The following is a 24,740-nucleotide window of genomic DNA, read 5'->3' on the forward strand; positions in this document are numbered from 1 at the left end:
TTATTATTTCTAGTACATATGCTCACATTCTGCCTACTGGAGAAATTAGAACTAGTGTCAGACAACCCAACAAAGATGAACACTGGATACTTTGATAGTTTAATATATTTTATCATAGCATATGAGGACTCCTTCTTGTTATTTATACATATGGGAATGGAAAAGGTGAGACAAAAATGTAGTGCAAGGGAAATTCTGTGGTCCCTTATTCTGCAGAGCATCCTCTTCAGCCACCCCAAACAACTTCCAGTTCTTCATAGTGAAAAATTCCCTTGCCTCGCCAAAGGTTCAAAGCACCAGGGAACATTTTGGGCATACTGGTAATGTTCAAAGCAGCATCCTTTCTTCAAGCATTCATCAGCAGAGATGCCAGGGTATCCACAACCCACCCTTTTGTTTGGTGCCATTCCACACATCTTGGGAGGTCCTTAAAATGAAAAAGAATGAGAAAGAAGAACTTTTGACTCAGAGTTTTTTGTTTTTGTTTTGTTTTTTAAAAAAGTGAAGCTGCCCCATAATTCCTCTATGAATGTGAAACAGTTTTTGTCTATATTATATTATAGTACTCTCTTTTTTTTTTAATTCTTTTTATTAATTTTCACATTAGATCACCAAAAAGAACAAATCAATGGTTACAACAGTTGTAAAAAACCCCAACACACACAAAAAAGAAAACTAAATAAATATCAATACATAATGTATAAACAATGTCGATTTCCATTACGCTTCTTTGTCTTCTCATTTATATCTTTATATCTTTAAGTATTTTAATTATTCTACACACCTATTGACTTCCATCCCTCCCGGTTTCAGGCTTCTTAGTATGAATAGTTTGTTTCTCCTGCAGTTGATAGTTACAATAATTTGCACATCGTAAGATCTATATCAGTCCTGCTATAGTTTTTAGGTTCTTGTAATTCCCTTCAATATAAATCATAAATTTATTCCAGTCATTAATAAACTTTGTATTCTTTTGGTTTCTAATTTTTTGTGTCATTTTTGCAAGTTCTACAAATTCGAATAACTTTGTTTGCCAATCACTAATTGGTGGGATACTTTGGCTTTTCCAATTTTGGGCAATTAATAATCTAGCGGCGGCTGTAGCATACTGGAATAATGTCTTATCTTCTTTTTTAATTTCATCCCCAATTATTCCCAGAAGAAAGGCCTCTGGTCTTTTGGGAAATGTATATTTAAATATTTTTTTTAACTCATTGTAAATATATTCCCAGTATTTCTTCATTTCGTCGCATGTCCACCACATGTGGAAAAAATTACCTTCTTTAGTTTTACACTTCCAGCAAAACTTGTTCCCTGTCTTATACATTTTCCCTAGCTTTGCTGGGGTAATGTACCACCTGTACATCATCTTTTCTAAATTTTCCCTCAGTGTTACACATGCCGTAAACTTCATTCCGCTAGTCCATAAATTCAGCCACTTATCATACTCTATATTATATCCCAAATCCATTGCCCATCTTGTCATGACCTCCTTTATTTCCTCATCTTTGGTGTCCCATTCTAATAGTATATCATACATTTTAGATAATAATTTGGATTTACCCTCTATTATTTCTATCTGAAATTTGGATTTCTTCTCATTCATCCCTACTTTTTTATGTTCCGTCCATATTGCGTTTATTTGGTGGAATTGTAACCAGCTTGTTAATTTCTCTTTCAGTTCCTCATATGTTCTCATCCTCCATCCACTTTCTGATCTTATTAGTAGGTCCTCATAAGTAAACCTTTTTCCTTCCATATTAGTTTTTTTGATCACTGAAATATCAATTGGTGATAGCCACCAGGGTGTTTTCCATTCAAGGAGTTTTTTATTCTTCTCCCACACTTCATATAGAGGCCCCCTAATAATATGACTAGAAAACCCTTTATGTACTTTCTCTTTGTTTTGCCACAGGTAGGCATGCCAGCCGAACCTATTGTCGAACCCCTCAAGGTCTAATAAGTCCGTATTTTCCAAATTGATCCAATCTTTGATCCAACAAAGGCAGGCTGCCTCAAAATATAATTTTAGGTTGGGTACCGAGAATCCCCCTCTTTCTTTCCGGTCTGTGAGAAGTTTGAATCTAATTCTTGGCCTTTTTCCTTGCCATATGAATTTCGAAAGAGTTTTTTGCCAATCTGTAAACATTTTAGAGCCTCTGATCACGGGGATGTTTTGAAACAAAAACAGCATTCTTGGAAGTAAGTTCATTTTTATTGCCGCCATCCTTCCCATCCACGAGAGTTTCACTCTGCTCCAGGTGTCCAGGTCTTTCTTAATCTGCTTCCATGTCATAAGGTAGTTGTCTTGAATCAAATTTATATTTTTAGTAGTTAACCAAATTCCCAGATACTTTATTTTTTTTGCCACTTTAATTCCATACTGTAATTCTAGCTTTTCATTTTCATCCTTTTGCAAATTCTTTGTTAAAATTTTGGTCTTTAGTTTATTCAATTTGAAACCAGATACCTTACCAAATTCTTCTAACATCTCCAAGGCCTTTCCAACACTTTCTTGTGGGTTTTCCAGGGATAGCATCAAGTCGTCGGCGTACGCTTTTAACTTATACTCCTTTGTTCCTATTTTGATCCCGCGGATCTCTGATGTTACTCTTATTTTATTTGTGATTACCTCTAGAGCCATAATAAATAGAAGCGGGGATAGAGGGCAGCCCTGTCTTGTTCCTTTTTCAATTTTGAATGAGTTTGTTAAGTTATTATTTATAATCAGTTTTGCAGATTGTTTCGAGTATATTGCTTTTATTCCGTTCATGAACTCACCCTCTAGCCCCGCTTTTTCCATGCTCTTCAATAGGAACTGCCAAGAGACATTATCAAATGCCTTTTCAACATCGATAAAAATCAGCGCCGCGGGTATCTCATTCTTACATTCCAAGTACTCAATAATGTTTATAGCGTGCCTTACGTTATCTCTAAGTTGTCTATTTGGAAGAAATCCTGCCTGATCTTTATGTATTAAATTTACTAGACATTTCTTTAGTCTGCTTGCCAACACCTCTGCGAAGATTTTATAATCATTATTTAATAGTGATATCGGTCTATAGTTCTTAATATTCAGTTTGTCCATATCTGGTTTAGGGATCATCGTTATATAAGCCTCTTTCCAGGACTCTGGTATCTTTCCTCCTTTCAATATCTTATTCATGGTGTCACATAGTACTGGTGTTAATTGGTGTTCTAATACTTTATAGTATTTGGCTGATAATCCGTCCGGTCCTGGGGCTTTCCCTGGTTTCATCTTCTTTATTGCCTCCTGGATCTCTTCTATTTTTATGGGATTATGTCAGGGACTCAGCGGGAGCGCAGGGAGGAGAGGAGATGGAAAGCGAGGGGGAGCAATCCGAGGGCAGCGTAGGAGAATATGACAGCAGCCCGATAGATTCCATGAGCCTCTCCAGCGAATCGGAAGATTCACAGAAGGGGGCGCCGATGGGCAGGGCAAGGGGCGACCCAAGGGGGACACCCCAGAAGCAAGGGGCCAGCGGGGACTCCCAGAGCACCAGTTGCAAATCAGGACCAGCTTCCCCACCAGAGCGTAGTGGGGGGGAGGAGTCCCAGGTGTCAGAGCCCACATATGCACCACCAGCGAGAGAAGATGAGTCAGGGTGGACCACGCCTCCATCGGAGAGCGAGTTAACGGTTAAGAGGAAAGTTGCAGGCTGGGCGCGCGCGCCAAGTTCAAAGGTACAGGCGAGCGGCACAGAAGGTAGCCCGGATAGGGAACCAGGTCCTAAAGCCCGCCGGAAGGAGGGGCAAGAATCGTCAGGGTCAGCGTCAGAGGAGTCGAGGAAGGATGAGACCCTAGCGGGCAGGAGGGCCCAGAGGAGAAAGGAATTTAGGAAGAGGTGGAGCAAAGCGAGAGTCTTAAACTGGTGTGGAGGGGGAGGAGACTCAGACAGGACTTCGCCGGTCTAAGCTCGGGACGTAGAGCTGCACGCTGCGGCTTTGAAATGGAGACTGAATCTCAATAAAGACTTTTGTACATAACTACAGCCTAGCGTTGGTCCTCTGTGAGCTGGGACCTGGAGGCAGCTCTGACAGTAAGTCCTGTCTCAAATTTCAAAGAACCTCGCAACGTGAGAGGACGCAGCGAGGGGCGAAGATTGGTGCTTCGCGAGCTCACAAAAGCAGCACAAGATGACTACAGAAGAACGACTGGGAGCTTTGCAAGAAGCCGTGGTACAACTTAACGCAGAAATACGAGCGGCAAGGAGGAGAGAAGAGGAATCAGATGCTGTCTGCAAGGATCTGCAAAACAGGTTGGAAATGCTGACTAAACAGGGGCCACCGGCAGCCAAATCAGAAGGGATCGGGCTCGGGAAGAGAGGGGGGAGCCTGGTGTCGCATTTCGATGGGAGTCTGCAGCAATATCCTAACTTCAGAGCAGACGTAGTTTTTGCGCTAAAGTTGCTGGAGAAGGACTTTAGAGATGAGCAGGAGAAAGTAGGCTTCATACTAACGCATCTCCATGGAGAAGCTAAAGCATGGTTGCGCAATCTGTGGAGAGATAATGATCCAGCCCTCCAAAACGCAAAAGCCTTCATTAAGGCGATGGACGATTGTTTTTTATCGGAGATAGATGTCGATGTCGCTAGAAAAGAGATTCACGGTCTGAAACAAGGCAGAGCCACTGTAAGGCAATATCATTCCCGCTTTTTTGCATTGGTCAATGCGCTGGGATGGGAAAAGGACTCAGCGTCCGTCAGGGACCTGTTCTGGGAGGGGCTGAACGGGGCTGTGAAAGACGAAATCGCAAGGGGGGAGAGGCCACGGAGCACTCAAGAAGTGGTCCAGAAGGCGTTGACGATTGGTGTGCGGCTGGAAGAACGTCCCTGGAGCAAAGATGAAGGGCGTTGGGGACGCACGCCAGCAAGGGCACCTCCTTTCTTCCCCAGAGACTCAGCGCGCGCTCAATCCACGCCTCCACTGGGAGGGGGAGAGGAGCCGATGGAGATAGGTGGTGCCAAGGCTCAGTCAGCGACCAGAGCCCTCACACCAGGAGCAGCCAAGGTGAAGCCTCCTAGAGGGAACAGGAAGTGTTACATCTGCGAAAGTGCTCAGCATATGGCAAAAGAGTGCCCCCAGAGGCTCCACAAGCACAATGCAGCCTCAGCAAAAGTAACAGAAGCAGCTCAGCAGAGGGAACCGCAGCAGGGAAACGACGAAGTCTGGCTGGAAGCAGAGCCGCTGGGGCCCAGCCAGACGAATCAGTGAAGCAGTCCCCAGGAATCTTACAGCCCACAGACCCCCTCCCGCCCAAACCAGTGGTGCAGCTCACCGCAACACTCCAGCTTCCCAATGGGCTCACCATGGAAGTGCCTATTACCATTGACTCTGGTAGCAATGCAGACTTTATGGGGGTGGATTTCATCAAGCAACATAGCATAGCGCTCCTGCCTGCCACGATGCCCCTGAAAGTAGTGACAGTCGATGGAAGAGAATTGCTGGGGGGACAGGTGGTACAGCAAACGCCGCCAATGGTGATGCGCATTGGAAATCACCGCGAAGTCATCAGCTTCAACGTCACCCAACTGTCAGACACGCCCATAGTGTTGGGCATGAGCTGGTTGGACAGGCACAGCCCGGCATTGGCATGGTACCAGCGTAAATTGACCTTCTGCTCCTCCTACTGCGCAGAACATTGCATTATGACTAACCAGGAGGACGAGGGGCAAGAGGATGACCCACAGCTACAACTGGGCATGCTGCAAGCTGTACCCGACAAGTACAAGGCGTTTTTGGAGGTCTTCTGCGAGAAGGAAGCGGACAAGCTGCCTCCCCACAGACCCTACGACTGCAAGATTGACCTCCTGCCGGGGGCAACGCTGCCGACCGGAAAACTGTACTCCATGTCTGAAGACGAACTGCAAGAGCTCAGGGAGTTCATAGATCACAATTTGAAGCGGGGATTCATCCGAGAATCCAAAGCAGTGGGGGGCAGTCCTGTTTTCTTTGTGAAGAAAAAAGACACGCCCCAGAAGAGGCTTGTAGTTGATTTCAGAATTTTAAATTCGAAAACCAAGCCCACGGCTTTCCCGATGCCCAAGATCGACGACTTGCTCGCGACGGTGAGAAAGGGACGCATCTTCACCAAGCTGGATCTACGAGGGGCGTACAATCTTATACGCATGCGGGAGGGCGACGAGTGGAAGACGGCCATGTTCACGCCCTTGGGCACCTATGAGTATAGGGTTATGCCTTTCGGTTTACAAAATGGCTCCCACTGCTTCCAAGCCTTCATGCATCACGTGTTAGCGGGGCTCCTATACAAGAAGTGCGTCTGCTTCCTGGACGACATTCTGATCTTCTCGGAATCGCAGGAGGCTCACGAGAGAGATGTCAAGGAAGTCCTGCAAAGACTACGGGAGCACAGGCTTTACGCCAAGCTGGAGAAATGCCAGTTCGACATGACGGAGGTGGATTTCCTGGGCTACAAGCTGTCCGACAAGGGAATCGCCATGGACAGCGCCAAGGTACGATCAGTACTGGACTGGAAGAGCCCGCGCAATCGGAAGGAGGTCCAGAGGTTTGTCGGCTTTGCTAACTTTTATCGCAAGTTCATCAAGGGTTTCGCTATGCAGACGGCGGCCATCACGGACACCCTCAGCTCCAAGAAGAAGAAGTTCATCTGGACGGACCAGGCGGAGCAGTCCTTTCAGAAACTCAAGCGTCTTTTCGCTTCCGAGGAACAACTGCTGCATGTGAACCCCAGCAAGCCCATGAGGGTGGAGACGGATGCCTCCGACAGAGCCGTGGGGGCAGTCCTGTTGCAGCGAGACCCGCAAGGGGATTGGAGGCCGTGTGCTTTCTACTCCAGGAAGCTCAGCAAGTCGGAGCAGAACTACACCATCTAGGACAGAGAGTTGCTGGCCATTCATGCAGCATTCAAGGCGTGGCGGCACTTCCTCATCGGAGCCAAACACACGGTGCAAGTTCGCACGGACCATAAGAACCTGGAGTACTGGCGCACGGCGCGGTTCCTGAACCAGAGACACATCCGCTGGGCGGAGTTCTTTGCGGATTTCGACTTCAGGATAGAATATATCCCCGGAGACAACAACGTCATGGCTGATGCGCTATCCAGGAAGCCGCAGTATCTGGAGGAAGCAGCACCGGTAGCGGCCAAACACATTTTCGCACCCAAGGCGTGGGCATGCGCTTCTGCCACAATAGACCTGGAAGCGATACGGCGCGAGCTGCAAACAGATTCCTTCGCGCGCTCCAAGATGGAGGAGGTGCGCAGCGGCACGGCAAAGGACGACGAGTTCCAGATACGCGACGGACTGCTCCTCCGCAAGGGGGCCATCTACGTACCGGGAGATGAACTCCGCGCAACAGTACTGCAACAGCTACACGACGCACCCAGCGCCGGACATTTCGGCAGGGAAAAGACGGTGGAATTAGTAGCCAGAGACTTTTGGTGGCCCAAGATGCGGGGAGAAGTCGCGGAATACGTCACGAGGTGCGACACCTGCCAAAGGGCCAAGCCAGTACACAGACCACCGGCGGGACTGTTAGAACCGCTACAGACCCCGTCCGAACCGTGGGAGAGGGTAGCCTTGGACTTTGTCACTGACCTGCCCAGCTCGAGGGGCAAAACAGCAGTACTTGTGGTAGTCGACATGTTCACCAAGATGGCGCACTTCATTCCTTGCGCGAAGGTGGCCACAGCGGAACAGACAGCCAAGCTGTTCATAGACCACGTGTTCAAGGTACACGGACTGCCACGGTCTATCCTGTCTGACAGGGGGCGCCAGTTCATCTCGAGTTTCTGGCGGAAGCTGATGGGGATCCTGAACGTCAAGGTCAACCTAGCGTCGGCAAGACACCCGCAGACCAACGGACAAGCGGAGAGGGTCAACGCCGTCATGCAGCAGTACCTGAGATGTTACGCCAACCAGCAGCCCTCGACCTGGGTGGACTATCTGCCCCTGGCCGAGTTTGCCTACAACAACACACAACACGTGTCCACGGGGGTGACACCGTTTTTTGCCAACCACGGGCGACATCCCAGGACCTTCCCGGGCTTAGAGAAAGAGGGGGAGGGGGAGCCACAGGGAGCAGAGGCATTGGCAGAGGAGTTACAGGAGGTCCATGAACAGCTCCGTAGACAGTTAGACCTAGCAAAACACGTATACAAGATGCAAGCAGACAAACACAGAAGAGTGGGGGAGGACATACGGGTAGGGGACTGGGTCTGGTTAGCGGCCCAGGCAGTGCCGGCCAGGTCCTTAGCTAAGAAGAAGCTAGGACACAAGCAGTTGGGCCCTTACCTAGTCGAGGCACAGATCAACCCAGTGGCTTTCCGTTTGACACTACCGGAGGGTTCCAGAATGCACCCGGTCTTTCATAGATCGGTGCTAACGCCCTACAAGGCACCTCACAGGTTTCAGGAGCCAGGAACAGCTCCCAGCCCGCTTAGAGATGCACCCATGACAGGGGGGTCGCCGAGGGCGGGGCCACTCAACGAGGTGACGGAGATTTTGGACTCGAGATGGGGGGAAGAGGGAGTCGAATATCTCATCGCAAGGGAAGGTGCCCCGGCCAGCGCCAACAGCTGGGTGCCGTACTATGCGGTGGAGGAGCACTACCTCAAAGACGAGTTCCACGCACTCTTCCCACACAGGCCCATGCCGGAGGATTATTTTGACGAATATCTTTTCACCCCCACACTCTCAGCCAGTACGTTTCAGGGGTTCTCCTCGGTTGAGGAGACGGTTCCAGAGGCTACCTCGCCGGAGGGGTCGGTCTCAGACTTGGGTGCGGAGCGCTCTTATTGGTGGGACACTCAACCCGAGGAGGAGTGGCGCAGGAGACTGCTCAGAGGGCCCTGGCACGCAGACTACCCAGAGGAAATGGGGGAACAAGGGGGCATGGACGGGTTGGGGGAGGATCCTGGTTTCGAGCACGCCGGCAACGAGATGGAAGCGGAGGAGAGCGACGTCGATGTACCCGTCACGGACTGGCAGCATGCCAGGGGGGAAGACCGGTATCCGGCATGCACCCCCACAGCATTGGAGCACCCGGAACCCACGCCAGAGGAGGGGGAGGGGGGAAGGGGGGGCTTCGAGGGGGGGATGGATGTCAGGGACTCAGCGGGAGCGCAGGGAGGAGAGGAGATGGAAAGCGAGGGGGAGCAATCCGAGGGCAGCGTAGGAGAATATGACAGCAGCCCGATAGATTCCATGAGCCTCTCCAGCGAATCGGAAGATTCACAGAAGGGGGCGCCGATGGGCAGGGCAAGGGGCGACCCAAGGGGGACACCCCAGAAGCAAGGGGCCAGCGGGGACTCCCAGAGCACCAGTTGCAAATCAGGACCAGCTTCCCCACCAGAGCGTAGTGGGGGGGAGGAGTCCCAGGTGTCAGAGCCCACATATGCACCACCAGCGAGAGAAGATGAGTCAGGGTGGACCACGCCTCCATCGGAGAGCGAGTTAACGGTTAAGAGGAAAGTTGCAGGCTGGGCGCGCGCGCCAAGTTCAAAGGTACAGGCGAGCGGCACAGAAGGTAGCCCGGATAGGGAACCAGGTCCTAAAGCCCGCCGGAAGGAGGGGCAAGAATCGTCAGGGTCAGCGTCAGAGGAGTCGAGGAAGGATGAGACCCTAGCGGGCAGGAGGGCCCAGAGGAGAAAGGAATTTAGGAAGAGGTGGAGCAAAGCGAGAGTCTTAAACTGGTGTGGAGGGGGAGGAGACTCAGACAGGACTTCGCCGGTCTAAGCTCGGGACGTAGAGCTGCACGCTGCGGCTTTGAAATGGAGACTGAATCTCAATAAAGACTTTTGTACATAACTACAGCCTAGCGTTGGTCCTCTGTGAGCTGGGACCTGGAGGCAGCTCTGACAGATTATTTAATTGGTATCTTTCTTCATCTGTTATGGTCTTTCCACTATAGTCTTCTAAATATTTTTCTATTTGGGCTATTCCTTTCTCTTCTTTTTTATACAGCTTTTCATAAAATTTGAGGAAATTCTCTTTTATTTCTTTTGGATCTTCAATCAAGTGCTCTTCTACTTTTATCTTATTTATTACACTTTGTTCTTGCCTTCTTCTCAATTGCCATGCTAATAATTTATAATAATAATAATAATATTTATAATAATAATAATAATATTATAGTACTCTCACACAAGCTGATGAGGTTCTGGACCACACAGCTTTACACTGCAGGGGGGGGATTTACTTTATGCTGTGAAAGGCTGAAGAATCCAAAGGGAAGGAAGGAAGGAAGGAAGGAAGGAAGGAAGGAAGGAAGGAAGGAAGGATCCCTCTATACATGGATGGGAGAAGCTTTCCTAACTATTAAAGTAGATGCTGATCTACTTTAATAGCCAGGAAAGCTTCTGCACCCTGCAATGTAAATTTGTTCTTCTGCCTATTTTCTCCCAGTATTATTGGATATGTCTGAGTTCTAGAATGCATGAGATCCTGATATGTTTTGAAGTAAAGGAAGAAGATACATTCAAATGAAAAATAAATGGGAAAGGCTTTTGATATAAAATACTCTGCAAACCTATTGGATGTTTAGTTTACTTCAATTTATTTTTACAATCATAAGTTGTTGTTTTTACAAGATGTGCTATCAGGGCCAGCACTAGGATTTTTTTTGGGGGGGGGGGACAGAGCTTTGGCCGGTTCCCCGTCAGTTAGCTCCTCTTAGCATCACTCTGATACTCTCCCAAGCTTACCAGGAAACCGATGACAGTGGGTGTGGGTGGTTGGCAATAGCGGTGGGCAGCTCTACCTTTCTGGCTCCTCCTCAGACCAGAGTTGTTAAGACAAGTACTAGATGAGAGAGTAGCAGCTGCTGCCATCTTCATCATTCCCAATGCCTCTGGGACTCACCTCACTGTTTCTGTGATGGGGTGGGGTGGGACCCAGAGGCATTAATGTGAATGATGATGGTACCTGACCAGCACATCTCTTCAAAGTGCTTGTCCAAAAAGATTTCATTGTTTTACAAATAAAATAAAATAATTGAAGCTGGAGTCAGCTGACACTGGGGCTGGAGACATGCTGTCATATCCTATACACACAGAATTGAAGTGGTGGGGAGAAAAATGGGCAACTAAAAAAATTTAAAATGGCACAAGACTGTAGTTGCAGCCCAGTGTCCTTGGAAACAGTTCCAGTAGCAACCAGACAATGCCCGTGCTAACACTGACTTGCCAAATAGAATCCGAATATTCAAACTACAGAGGGCAAAATTCTCATAATTCCATTACTTTTATTTCTGGAAAATATGGATTTTGCAATAAAAATGTGATATCTCAACAACAAGTAAATGCAATATTATAGTCCTTCCAATATTTTGGTATTCTCATTCCTGATTTCAGGACAGAATCTCCAAGGACATGAATCAAGATGCTGTCCCTACACAGCTCTCTGTAGGCATACTTCATCCCTCTCTATTTCAGACACATTTGTTGTCACAAGCAAGTTGCTGCTCTGTTACCTGTTACAGATGTTGGGTAAAAACACCACCGAGTACTAACAACATATGAATTGAAACAGCATCCTCTTCCCTGGCATTCCTCGGCAGTGATGCCTGGGTATCCACAGTCTTCCCTTGCACTCATGTCCATTACACAATGCTGGGAAACTGTTCAGAAGAATGAATCATGTTACTACGGTACCAAGCTTCTGTTACTTCTACCGATGTGCGTTTCATGTATTTATCGGTTTGGTTATTTTAACAATAGAATACATGAACCATTAAAAGACCATTACTTAGGCAGAAACAATTAACAACTGGTCAAAGGGTTGTGCCCAATCCTATTTTCTTACTGTCATGTGGATAGGAGTCCTCTTCTACATTGGACTGGAATTTGGAGGGGGCAGAAATCACTTCTGTCCACCAATGTTCTAAACAGAGATCGTAGAATTGTAGAGTTGCAAGAGACCACAAAGGTTATCGAGTCCAATCCCTTGCAATGCACGAATCCTTTCCCCAATGTGGGGCTTGAACTCATGACCTTGAGATTAAGAGTCTCATGCACTACTGACTGAGCTATCCTCAGCCAGTGAGGCTTACTGTTGCCTGCCTTGTGCTCTCTTGGGGAAGAAAAAGACAGTGGCACAGGAACTCTCCTTTTCCATTAACCAGTCCTCAATAGGTGCATGCCCTGGTTATCTCTCGCTTGGATACGTGTGGCTACCTTTGAATGTGACTTGGAAACTACAACTAATCCAGAATGTGACAGCTAGACTGGTGACTGTGAGTGGCCACCAGGACCATATACCACTGGTCCTAAAGGATCTTCACTGGCTTCCAGTACATTTCCAAGCACCATTCAAAATGTTGGTGCTGATCTTTAAAACCCAAAACGGCCTCAGCCCAGTTATACCCAAAGGAGCCTCTCCATCCCTATTATTCAGCCCAGACACTGAGGTCCTCCGTCAAGGGTCTTCTGCTGGTTCCCTCACTGTGAGAAGTGAAATTACAGGGAACCAGGCAGAAGGCCTGTGGAACGCCCTCCCTTCAAATGTCAAGGAAATAAAGAACTACATAACTTTTAGAAGACATCTGAAGACAGCCCTGTATCAGGAAGTTTTTTTTCTGTTTGATATTTTACTATGTTTTACATGTGCTGTAAGCCACCCAGAGTGACTGGGGAAACCCAGCCAGATGGGTGGGAAATAATAATAATAATAATATCTTTGTAACAAAGCTATTGATTGTTTACGTGACATCAGGTTACATAAGAACTAAAAGGAACATGATTGTGAATGGGCTTATATTTCCCCTCTTGAATTCGGAGAATATCAACACAAAGTCATTACCCTCATTCACTGGGGGATAGAAGCACATTGATGTGTCAGAAGTCTTTCGGTCAAAACAGCATCCAATCCTTTTGCACCTCTTGCGCGTGATCCCTTGATAGCCACAGTCCACTCTTGCTTGCGGTTCAATCATTCTCTTTGCATATCGGAGTGAAGCTATTGGAAACCATAAGCCATGTTTTAGGCAGCTTGTAATGTTGCTTTCAGCCTAGGTTGAGAAATAACTCCTTGTTGGCTTAAATGAAGCTCATCAAAACCAAAATCCAAGGACCTAAATCAAGGTCCTGGAGCTTAGACCCCACCCCCTGGCACAGAGCCCAAACAGCTGAAGGACTGCCTCTTCCCACTGCAGCCTGTCACATGTGTTAAGATGCAAAGCCCTGCTGCAAGTGCATTCTTTATTTGAAGTGTGCTTTAAAATGGCACAGGAGACCAGCTGCTCTGTGGTGGCAACCAGGCTCTGAAATGCCTCCCCCAGGAAGCATGATGAGCACATCTTTACTTATTTTAGCTATTCCATTTCATGCCTGCCCTTCACTAAATTCATGAATCCAGAGTGAACAACTGGAGGAATTGTTTGCAAAATTTGGACAGCTGTGTTTTGGTTCTCATATTGTTGCAGAAAGTGTGGATTAGGTCATGTGATACGAATCTAATTTCTACCTTGTCCCTAGCTACTTCCCATTCCTCCCCCAAACCTTTCGTGTATCATTTACCTCTTTCTCCAGAAGGTTTGAAGCACCATGGGACATCAGGCACAGTTGCATCAAAGCAGCAGCCCTTTTCTGTGCATTGCTCTGCACTGATGCCTGCAGAAGTGGAATCACACCTCTTTCTAGCCTGGACATCCATCAGACATTGGCATGCATCTGTTTGGAAGGAATTGCTACATTTGGAGCTACCATATTCACCACTCCATTGTAAAGTAACCAAATGTGGGGTGGACAGATGGTGTGTCATGTTGTGAGCTGGGTTTACAGAAAATAAATCACATGGTCCCTTAATACTTTGCATTTCTTCATGGATTCAAAATATCTCAACCAATTCACAAGGCTCCTATCTCCTATTGTGAAGAGTCCATCTGGCTGTAACTGGATGAGCTTTAATGTGAGAGTTTGGGATAAGCAAATGCAGCCTATAAGTAACAGGAGCTTAACATTACAACAAGCAAGAAGTCTGCTGCACATCCATCAGATACCTGCCTCACAGGGGCTGGTACAGTCTCCTTGTCTTTGGTGCCAACATTATCATTTTATACAAACCAGTGTTTGATCAGCAAGTGTGGATTGTCTTCTGTTCTCTTTGTCAACAGTAATGGCGACAGTGGTTGGGTGGGTGTCTATAGGACATGGCACTGTAGCATGGGTTTATGAAGCTATAATAAGAATGCCTAAAGCAATTTATGGACTACAACAGTGGCACTCAAGGTTATCCTCAGTTGACCTCACATAGAGAGAAAGAAAATAATAATTTCTTCTATGGGAATTATTTTACTAACAATTTATAGATGACTGCATTTGCCTGTTGTTTTGTCACTTTGCTGTTCGTCACTAACTCGGCTTCTTTTGCTTATTAAGAAACAAATATTATATGCAATATATACTTACATGGTGGATGTCTTCTATTTTGGGAACAGACCGATCCTATGTACAGGGCAACAACCAACAATAACCATTGCTTGCATTCCATTGCTATATCCAGCTTGTTCACTTTAATACTTTCCAAGAAAACTGATCTGAAATAACATATGTTTACATTACATTTATATCCCTAAATTAAAATAATACAAATACTTAAGCTGGTTCATTTATCAGTGAAAAAATGCTGTTCAGTGGCAGATTCACGGTCCACAGGGTCCTGTGCTCAGTCCTTTTTGGGAGGATCCTGTTTGTTCACCTAAATAAACAAGACTATGTCCCAAGTTATGATGGAGCTAAATGCATAATAATTGTCAATTAATGGACAAAAGTGAAAAGAGATCTAGAAATATGGTCAAATTTGAAGCTTTCCTTGTTGGGCCGAATTGCAGTTATAAAGATGAATGTATTGCCTAGAATGCTGTTTTTGTTTCAAACATTGCAGATTGTGGACAAGATGGACTGTTTCAAGAAGTGGCAGAAAGATATTTCTAGATTTGTCTGGCAGGGCAAGAAGCCCAGAATAAAATTTAAGATATTAACTGATGTAAAGGAAAGGGGTGGACTTGCCCTGCCAGACTTTAAACTCTACTATGAATTGGCAGCATTCTGCTGGTTGAAAGACTGGCTACTTCTTGAGAACACAGACATTTTGGACTTAGAAGGATTTAACAATGCTTTTGGGTGGCATGCATATTTGTGGTACGACAAGGTTAAAGTACATAAAGCATTTAAAAACCATATTGTCAGGAAAGCTTTGCTTAATGTTTGGATAAGATACAAAGACTTACTGGAAAATAAAACCCCAAGGTGGTTGTCACCAATGGAAGCGAAAGCTTTCAAAAGACTTAATATGGAGTCCAAATGGCCAAAATATTGGGAAATTTTGGAACAAGAGGGAGACAAATTGAAATTGCAGAGTTTTGAGAAACTAAAAAACAAAGTGCGAGACTGGCTTCATTATTATCAGATAATGGAGGCTTACAAATTGGACAAGAAAATTGGATTCCAGGTGGAAAAATCGAAATTAGAAACAGAATTGTTAGAACCTAAAACTAAGATTTTGTCAAAGATGTATAACTTGCTGCTGAAATGGAACACCCAGGATGAAACGGTGAAGTCTGCTATGATTAAATGGGCACAGGATGTTGGATATAATATTATGTTTGCTGACTGGGAACAGTTATGGACCACCGGTTTGAAATTTACGGCATGTACAGTGGTGCCTCGCAAGACGAAAAGAATCCGTTCCGCGATTCTGTTCGTATAGCGGTTTTTTCGTCTTGCGAAGCAAGCCCATTGACAGCTTAGCGGATTAGCGCTATTAGCGGTCTAGCGGCTTTTAGCGATCAGCTGAGAAGCGGCTTATCAGCGGATCAGTTGATAAGCGGCTTAGCGGCTTAGGAAAAGGGCGGAAAAAGTGGGAAAAAACCGCAGGAACTCGCAAGATTTTTTCGTCTTGTGAAGCAACCCCATAGAGAAATTCGTTTAGCGAAGCGCCTCCAAAACGGAAAACCCTTTCGTCTAGCGGGTTTTCCGTCTTGCGAGGCGTTCGTCTTGCGGGGCACCACTGTAATGCCTTGAGAGAGAATATTATGAAAATGATTTACAGGTGGTACATGACCCCAGTCAAGCTTGCAAAAATTTATCATTTGCCCGATAATAAATGTTGGAAATGCAAAGAGACTGAAGGTACATTCTTTCACCTTTGGTGGACGTGCCCAAGGATTAAGGCTTTCTGGGAAATGATTTATAATGAAATGAAAAAGGTATTTAAATATACCTTCTTGAAGAAACCAGAGGCCTTTCTCCTAGGCATGGCTGGCCAATTGGTGTCAAAGAAGGACAGAACTATTTTTATGTATGCGACAACAGCAGCAAGAATACTTATCGCAAAATATTGGAAGACACAAGATCTACCCACTCTGGATGAATGGCAGATGAAGATGATCGACTATATGGGATTGGCAGAAATGACCGGCAGAATCCGAGATCAGGGAAAAGAGTCGGCGGAAGAGGACTGGAGGAAATTTAAAGATTACTTGCAGAAATATTGCAAAATTCATGAATGTTAGAATGATGTTGGACAGAAATTAAGTGGTTACCAGCTGTAATGCAAAGGTTGAGCAATAAGTTAAAATAAGTTATATTAAGTTAGAATAAGGATTTGCTGAGTTAAGAATTTGAACTGGAATACAAAAGGGGGAGGTGAGAGGAGGTCCAGGAAATAAGATAATGGAAATAAGTAACGGGAATTATATTTGTTTTGTTATATTTTTTAAAATTGTGTATTTTTGTTATTTTTTGTGCATTTTTTGTTCTCTGTTGGTTTTTTGTATTAAATTGGAAATCCTAATAAATATCTTTTAAAAAAATAATAATAATTGTCAATTAATCTGCCATAACCTACATTTTGTAATGCAGACCTTTGTAATGCTAAAATGGTTGAGCTCATTCAATGATCTTGAGTTATAGTCAAACGTTAGTAATGGACTCTTTTAAGGGTGTTGAACAATCTTTCACCAGTCACACTTGATATGGGTGAGGTTTAAAAATATTAATTGTCTCTACATTTGGGAATGTGGTACTCAAACCAACAACAGGCTTGTAAAGTGCAGTGGGAGACTCTGATGATATGAAGTCCTCACTGTGACAAAATGCAGGAAGAATTGCAATTTAATTTATCTGTTATTTTTATTTAAAAAACAAAACAGGATCAGTTTCCTGAAAAGGAAAATGTGTGCGCAATATTCTACCCAATCAAAGCATGACACAGCCTACAGAGCTTAAACAGAGCAGGGGCAGATGTGATTTAGAATTATGAGCCTCAGAAATAAATGGTATGAGCATACACAGAGTGCACCTGTCTAGCCAATGAGGAATCTCTGTTTGCATTTAATGTGATGATTCCACAACACTAACAAAGGCCTGAAATAAAAACTCTTTGGGTTGTATTCAGTGCTAATCCTACTCTGAGTAGACATGTTGAAATTAGTGAGCCTAACTAAGTTAGGTCCATTAGTTTTAATGGGTTTACTCAGAGAAGAACTGGCATTTGATTACATCCCTTCATTACCAGTCAGCCACATGATACATGGAATCATTGCTTCTCCTTTACCAAAGTGGCAAGAAAAGCAAGAAGCAAGTAGCCCCAGCACCAAAAGATAGTAAGGATCGGGCAGGATTCTATCAATGAGTCACACCGATAGAAGCCTGCATAGGGACTTCTGCTAGTGCCTTAAGGTTTTCCTCCTCTCTACTCTCCATGATCACAAATTGGCTCTGGGGGGTCAAGAGAAACCTTGGAAGAGCAGGCAGGAGAAGGCAAATGATTGTGTTGTTGGACTGATCTGCTCAATGCTACACTGAATTCCTCCCACTGTGACGTAAAGGGAATCAAGTCCGTGCTCTGTGTGTTCCACTTCACCAGAGCTTAGAGCAATTCCAGTCCAGGTTGTACAAAAAGATTGCAAGCCACGCAGCATCCATTGTTGGCCAGGCCTCATACTATGGTGCACTTAGTCTAAATGCTAATGCTAATCCTTTTTTCTTCTCTTTTCTGTTACTCTAGAACCAGGGCTGGATTTAGGTTTGATGAGGCCCTAAGCTATTGAAGGTAATGGGGCCCTTTATATGTCCAGCTGTCCTTTGTCAACAACAAATTGTCGCTGTTTTTTGTGTTGAATATATGCTATATGGTAATTTATGGACCTAATAGGTATCTAAAGCCATTTGCACATAACAAAATATGTATTTTATAAAAGCAATTGATATAGAAATGAGCAAACCAGTGATATTTTAGGGAGCAGGCCAGCAGGCGGGGCCAATTACTTACATCACAGGAGCCTACACAACACACAACACTGTTGCTGTATGTAGGTTTTATTTTATTTGTTTTTTAGCTTATATTTTGGAAATGTACATCCAGGGGTTTTTTCCTTTAATCTTTTTTGGGGGCCCCCAAGACAGTGGGGCCCAAAGCTATAGCTTGTTTAGTATATACATAAATCCGGCACTGACTAGGACAACTATCTTCTAAAATATCTGTTTTAGGGGATAAGTTCCCCATGCTTTAAGTAAACTATATAAAATTTTAAGACTGCTGAGTTATATAGTTGCAGTCAATAATTGTTTAATACTTGCCACAAATGTTTCTGCCAGAAATTAGAACAGCATGGACTACAACAATGTAGCGCAGTGTTTTTATAAACACAGCCAACAGGATAAAAGAAAAATGTCTTGATCCAGAGTATTCTGAGTAATTCTTGCTGGATTGGGTCCTTGTGACATTCCTTTGAATCATAGAATCACATGTGGAAATTGAAAAGAAAAAAAAGTTGCTGTGTATGTTCTATGTCCCTGCCAACAGACACTTAGCATTCTGTGGCCACTGAACATGTTGAGTCCATATCAGTCCAAAACTTTTTGTACTTTCTTGCTTTTTTGTACTTCTGCTGATGCCTCCTCCTTGTTTGTGGAATAATGTCATATTGGCTACCTAAGAATCACCACTTGGAGGATGGGTTTGCTGTAGTGTTGCCATCTATTTGGTGAATATATGTGTACCTGCCTCATAGCTAAGTGCACAGGTCTGTGGAATGGGACTATAAACAATGATAACACTCCAGATCTTGCTCTTGAGAGTCAAAAAAATATTAACCTAAAGATATTATTTCCAAAATAGTATAAAAAGTTTTTTGAGGCATACATTTTAAGCATCCTTTGAAACCATATGGCAATGATTTACTGTTAGGGTTCCAAGGAGTTGCTTAAGAGCAAGCAGGCCAATGCCTCCCTGCTTGGCTGTGAAGCCTTGCTTTTGATGCCAAAATTAACTTTATCTGTCCAGAGTGCCACTCTCCCATGGCTGGCTCATTCACTGGCAGAATCCGTGAGTGGGAGGTCATTAAACCTTCCCCAGCAAAGCAGTTTCTTGATGCCCAATCTGTGCCTCCCCTCTTGGCGCGAAAGCTTACTGCGCAAGGAGGGTGTGGGTAACGGAGGACCTCTCTCCTCCCCGCTTTGCCCAGGCAAAGTGTCCTGGCACCGCCTCGCCTCCTCCGAGCCCTGAAGCTCCTCTCCACTGGAGGCATGGTTACTCTCCTCCACTGAGGAGGAGCTGCTTCCCACGATCTTTGGGGGCTCTCTGTAATCCACCCGGCTTTCCCCCTCTCCCCCCTGAGCCGATGGCAGTTCCCTGACATTTACATAAAGTAATGTGCCGAGTAAGTAAAAGAAATATGTAGAAATTTTGGCTTACTTGAAATGGTGAGAAGCTAGACATAAGTGGCTTGATTCTGGTGCTGCTAGACCTAGATGTTAGATAACAGAAAATTTCCCGTCTTCTTCAGTCCCAAGGATTATTCTTTGAAAAATGGCTTTTAGTTTGCAGATCAGCGTCTAATAGCCGTGGTATCTGAACTGAGCATACAAGCTTCATTTTTTAAAAGGACAAAGGACAAAGGGCTTTTTTATATGTGATAGTTCAAGCTTTGGGCAGAAGGCCAAACTTCCCAAATGTTTATCTGCTGTTCAGCTAGTTTACTGTCCTACGACCAGATCCTATGAGGAATCCGATCCAGAGGACCAATGAGTACCCAGATATGTCATGACTTCTGGAGCTGTACTGGCATCCAGAGTCCGCCCAGTAGGAAGCGCTCTGTTTGGGAGGCAATAAACAGTCACCATCATCAGATGCAATGCTGAAGGGCAGCACAAAGTTGTTGCCAGACAGGTAATCATTTGGGCAGAGAACATAAGGCAAGGCACATACCAAATTCAGTGGCGTAGCGTGGGTTGTCAGCACCCGGGGCAAGGCAAGTAATTTGCGCCCCCTAACCCGTGGATTTGCGCCCCTAACCCTAACCCCCAGATGTTGCACCCGGTGCAGCCGGCCCCCCTGCACCCCCCACGCTACGCCACTGACCAAATTCACTGCTTCCCAGAAGATTAAGTAGATTAAGTAGGCTGAAGAAGGTTAAGTAGGCTGAAGCCTAGGGCCTCTATATCTAGGGGGCCTCGCCAGCCAGCCCACTCCCCAGTGGGCATTCTCCCCTCTCCCAAAATTGCAAACCCAAGACTTCATGAGAGGGCAGGACATCTTGGGCTTCTAAATCTAGGGGGCTTGCCTGCTCCACAGTCTCTCCTCTCCCAAAATTGCAAATCCAAGACTTCTTGCATGGGCAGAGCAACTCAGGCCCTTTGATGCATTTTTTGGTAGGTGATGATTTTGTATGGAGATACCAGACCAGATGCTAATGCTCCCTTACACTAGTATAGTCTACAAACCAGAGATGAGAAATCTGTGGTCCTTCATATATTGATAGTCTACAACTCACGTTATCCCTGATTGTTGGGAATTAGAGTCCAGCAACATTGGGAAAGCCACAAATTGCCCATCTGTGCTATAAATAGTGGCTGAGCTCAATAAAATGTGCAAAGACGGGAATAAATGCATGACAGAGATACAGTTCATCCCTTATACAGCCCAGACTCCCTGGAATAAACCTCACTCTCCAGCCATTGTCACATGGAATGATCATAAACTCAGGGAAAACATAAAAGTAATTGGTGTGCATTTCTTTTTCTCTGGCCCGCTGCCCAATTTTGACTGCAATTCTTTTTGAAAGATGAGTCAATCACCGTCTTGTGTCCTCAGCAACATCGCTTCACACACCCCTCCCCTCCTTCCCTCCCATCTCTGGGGTAGCCTAAACGTTTAAAGAGCAATTTACCATTTTGGGGGTTTTTTCTGAGAAAGCTCTGGTATTTTCTCTGTTTCCCCATGTGGTATATTATGATGGCATTCTGCCCTCCAGACTCGCACCCAAAGTTGTTCATGCTGTGCACCTGATTATTTTGGTAAACACTGAGTAGCCAGTTTTCTGAGCCAGTGCTTTCAAACAGACAGCAGCCTATCCTCTGGCAGAACAGAGCAAGGGCCACAGCCGGAAATGATTTCCCTGCCCTAGAAAAACAGCTCTTCTAGCACATTTGATCTAAATTCTCCACAAATGTGCATTGGAAAGGCTTATTTCTCCAAAATAGAGAAGTACTTGGCAGGCATGTATAGAGATGAGGGTGGGTGCATCTTACTAAATATCTGAATTTGAAAGAAAGAGGAGGAAAGCAGAAATTAAGGACGCAACACACTTTTGCTTTGATTTATTGCTTCAGGAAGGGGCAAAGGGCTGAACAGTAGGGGGGGGGAGAATCAGAAGAAGTAATCTACAGCATGGTTTAAGTGGTTCAATTAGTCTCAGAATTCTGCAGGATCTCAGTTGCCAACATTGTCAAGAAACAGCTTCACGATGATGAAGTGCCTTGTGCACACCTTCTTCGTATAGAGAAGTGGTTCCCACTATCACTGAATCCCTTCCTTATAACACACACTCTGGATGGAGAAAGTGAAAGAATAACATCAGCCACACAATCCACTTCATCAGTGCATTTCTCACCTCAAGCATTTTTTAAAAATTATCATTTAAACATATTGATGCATGTTCCAAACATTTCCCAAATGATCGACATAAAATAAATAGAATTTTAGTGATGAGAACAGGTCACTTAGCTGCCACCCAAAAGAGCAGTCCATTCATCTTTTTTAACCTCTTCCCTGCACAACACCAATACTTGTAATTTCAGAAGCAGACTAGCACAACTTTAAACTGATTTTGGGATTCAGTCCTGCCTTGTGCCAAGGTTAGGTTAATGAAAACTTTTAGAATAATTTAAGCTCTTATAACAAGACATTCATATTGTACTTTTAAGTGCCAAAAATCACACACATTAAATGTATTTGACACTGGAATCCAAAAAAGAAATAGAGTTGTGGATACTAACCTTCTACTGAAATGGGTTTGAAGCACCAGGGGGCATCAATCACGTTTGAATCAAAGCAACATTGCCTTGCACTGCATTCAATTTCACCAATGCCTGGGTAGCCACAATTTTCTCTTGATCTTGCTGGAACATTGCATTCTCCTGAAGCTGTTTAAAGCAAAGTTTGATATCAACAAGTTGTTTTCTGTGAGGGAGATGATCATGAATGCTCTTTATATAGGCACCAAGCACCCTCATAAATTCATGTACTCCTTTGCTTTTTAAATACATCTATTTGATCTTCTTGTAATCATCCCACTAATTACAATTCTAGTCACAATAACACTGATAATTTTAGTGCAAAAGTAACCCTGGTATTTTCATCATTCATTGCTTTAATGTCAGTCAATGTTTATTATGGCAAACAGCCAGCATATTAAACCAGAAGAAGGGAGAGTTCCCTGTTTGCCACACACACAGCCCCCACTTCAGAATGAAGAATGAAAGCACAACTTCTTAAAGATGCACCTGCCCTATCATTGCTCTAGAAAAGACGAAAAATTCTCTTCATTCATGAGAATAACACATTGGCCTGTTATGGCAGCAACATAGGTTTAATGATCAGAACCTTGTTGCTAGATTATTATGTGTGCAATAATAAGATCAAAATCAGTTCGAAAGCCTGAGATATAGATAAACCAAAATTATTATTTTCAGACACATATTACCACATGGTTTTATTTGAGATATTACATATCCAACATTGGACATGGGTATATTTGTTTGTATACTTGGGGAAAAATGCCATAATATGCCATATAACAAAAGATTCAGTAGCTGCCACAAATTCCCAGCTTTCATTCTTTTTAATTCTATTTTTAATGAGCTAATTTGGTTAGTGTGGGCTGTATATTTGTTAAAGGAGCTTTAGAATATATGGACATTTAGAAGCCAGAAGCTGTCTATGGTTAGAAGACACAGCATCCATCCACTGCCACATGGAATGTCTTGGCACCAATTCCAGTTCTTTTGCATGTCCCTGATTTCCGCCTGTCTGAGCAAACTTACCAACATCCTAAATGCCTCTATGACAAATCTCCCCCCACCTCTTGCCCCTTTTAGAAATAACCAGAGAGTAAATGTGGGTGAACTATTTTTTATATTCCTATAATAAAATAAAACAAACTTCATAATATTCACACATTATTAAACACTCCTACTTCAGGTTTTCTTGGTTTCAAAATACAGGGTTTGGGGCTTAGAACATAAACAGGAATGAAGCCTTTTTTATTAGAATCGCACAAAAATGCATTCCTAGATAGCTCTCCAATACTGCCCCATCAAGATGGCCAGATCTAGCAAAATATAAGAGAAAGTTCACCCGCCTTTTAGAACTGATATTTTGGCTGCAGTGCTACAAGCAGAACTGCAGAGGCTTGCACCGCTAGTGTAGCTTCATTGTATGCCACTTGATTTTTCATATAATATAAATGATGAAAGAAAAACTGAAAACGCGTGCACTTACGCAGCAAGGCATTGCTGAGCCCTACAATGGTCAAAATGGCCAGGACCCAGATCATTTTGTTTCCCATTGCAGCGTCTGTGATCAGCCTCAGGGAAAGGAAGATGGAGAATCTGTAAATGAGAACCACACCAGAGAGAGTTTTGTTTTATATGTTGGCTGTGTTTGTTGGCTTGGTTTCATAGAATATTTGCCTAAGGTGGTGCTTTTTGGAATCCTGTTCCTGATATCTCTTTTTGATTAAAATTAGACCATTAACACATTTACCAGCATTCACTGTGACGGGTTTTCCCTGATAGCTGTTTTAAAAGAAAAGAAAACTGGTTCAGATATTAAACTTTGCTAAAGGCTGTTTAGACATAGGCAGGTTCCACCCAAGGCTCCAGCGTTTACTCTTTAAATCCAGTGTGTCATGGGAGTGAGCTTTGGGATTATACACCCTGTTTATTGGGATCAGACATACACCCTGTTTATACACCATTCATTGATGAGCCAGGGTAGGTAGAACACATGCAGTTGAAAAGAGATCCCCAGTATTATACAAACCCATGTCTGCCAAATGGATTGCTTTTGCCATTTTGATTTCCCCCTAGCTCTGTGAACATGAGTGGTATGAAAAGAGGCTGCTAGAGTGGGTCAAGTAATTCAGACAAGTGTCACCTGACAGATTCCCTTTGGTTGGCAGGATTAAGATAGATGGCCCTGAATGGCAGGTCTTTGCATAGCTAAGGAAGTAGCCAGACTCTATCTGGAAGCAGTGTGTGTCTTTTTTCCTCCCACCTTTTCCCTACCTGTGGGGATGATGACTAAGATGCTCTCCATAAGAAATGTGGTAGTTCTGGTGGCTGCCCTAGAAATTGGATGCAGAGCAGTGAGTTTGGGGCATCTATTGAAATTAAGCTGTCCCTTCAGTCAGTATATGTGTGTAAATTAAACCATACATGGCAATAAAAATCACAT

At 44.4% G+C, this 24,740-nt stretch overlaps 2 protein-coding genes across 2 annotated transcripts; both read right to left on the reverse strand.

Moving 5' to 3' along the window:
- Nucleotides 1–83: 83 nt before the first annotated feature.
- LOC307215618 (uncharacterized protein) lies at nucleotides 84–19,872 on the reverse strand. The gene is made up of 6 exons (XM_079975002.1): nucleotides 19,698–19,872; nucleotides 14,408–14,535; nucleotides 13,517–13,669; nucleotides 12,801–12,956; nucleotides 11,473–11,619; nucleotides 84–427 (listed from the first exon to the last, which is right to left on the reverse strand). The coding sequence occupies exons 2-6, from the start codon at nucleotides 14,487–14,489 to the stop codon at nucleotides 255–257; spliced, it is 711 nt and encodes a 236-aa protein (XP_079831128.1). The 5' UTR covers nucleotides 14,490–14,535; nucleotides 19,698–19,872; the 3' UTR covers nucleotides 84–254.
- Nucleotides 19,873–21,747: 1,875 nt separating this feature from the next.
- Nucleotides 21,748–23,926, reverse strand: LOC307215560 (trefoil factor 3-like). Its single transcript, XM_079974871.1, has 3 exons — nucleotides 23,784–23,926; nucleotides 22,280–22,426; nucleotides 21,748–21,830 (listed from the first exon to the last, which is right to left on the reverse strand). Exons 1-3 carry the CDS (start codon nucleotides 23,848–23,850, stop codon nucleotides 21,817–21,819), a joined length of 228 nt encoding a protein of 75 aa, XP_079830997.1. The 5' UTR covers nucleotides 23,851–23,926; the 3' UTR covers nucleotides 21,748–21,816.
- Between the last annotated feature and the right edge of the window lie 814 nt (nucleotides 23,927–24,740).

The sequence above is a fragment of the Podarcis cretensis genome, assembly GCF_951804945.1.
Source record: "Podarcis cretensis genome assembly, chromosome: 4".
Lineage (NCBI taxonomy): Eukaryota > Metazoa > Chordata > Lepidosauria > Squamata > Lacertidae > Podarcis > Podarcis cretensis.

What these genes read in the sequence shown, in the direction of transcription:
- LOC307215618 (XM_079975002.1), bottom strand. Translation starts at nt 14,489, where the DNA reads ATGGAATGCAAGCAATGGTTATTGTTGGTTGTTGCCCTGTACATAGGA. An exon ending in AAATAGAAGACATCCACCAT is followed by an intron (nt 13,670 to 14,407) that starts GTAAGTATATAT and finishes CCTTCCAAACAG; the next exon opens with ATGCATGCCAATGTCTGATG. An exon ending in CAAACCTTCTGGAGAAAGAG is followed by an intron (nt 12,957 to 13,516) that starts GTAAATGATACA and finishes GGTTTCCAATAG; the next exon opens with CTTCACTCCGATATGCAAAG.
- LOC307215560 (XM_079974871.1), bottom strand. Translation starts at nt 23,850, where the DNA reads ATGGGAAACAAAATGATCTGGGTCCTGGCCATTTTGACCATTGTAGGG. An exon ending in GCTCAGCAATGCCTTGCTGC is followed by an intron (nt 22,427 to 23,783) that starts GTAAGTGCACGC and finishes TGCTTTAAACAG; the next exon opens with CTTCAGGAGAATGCAATGTT.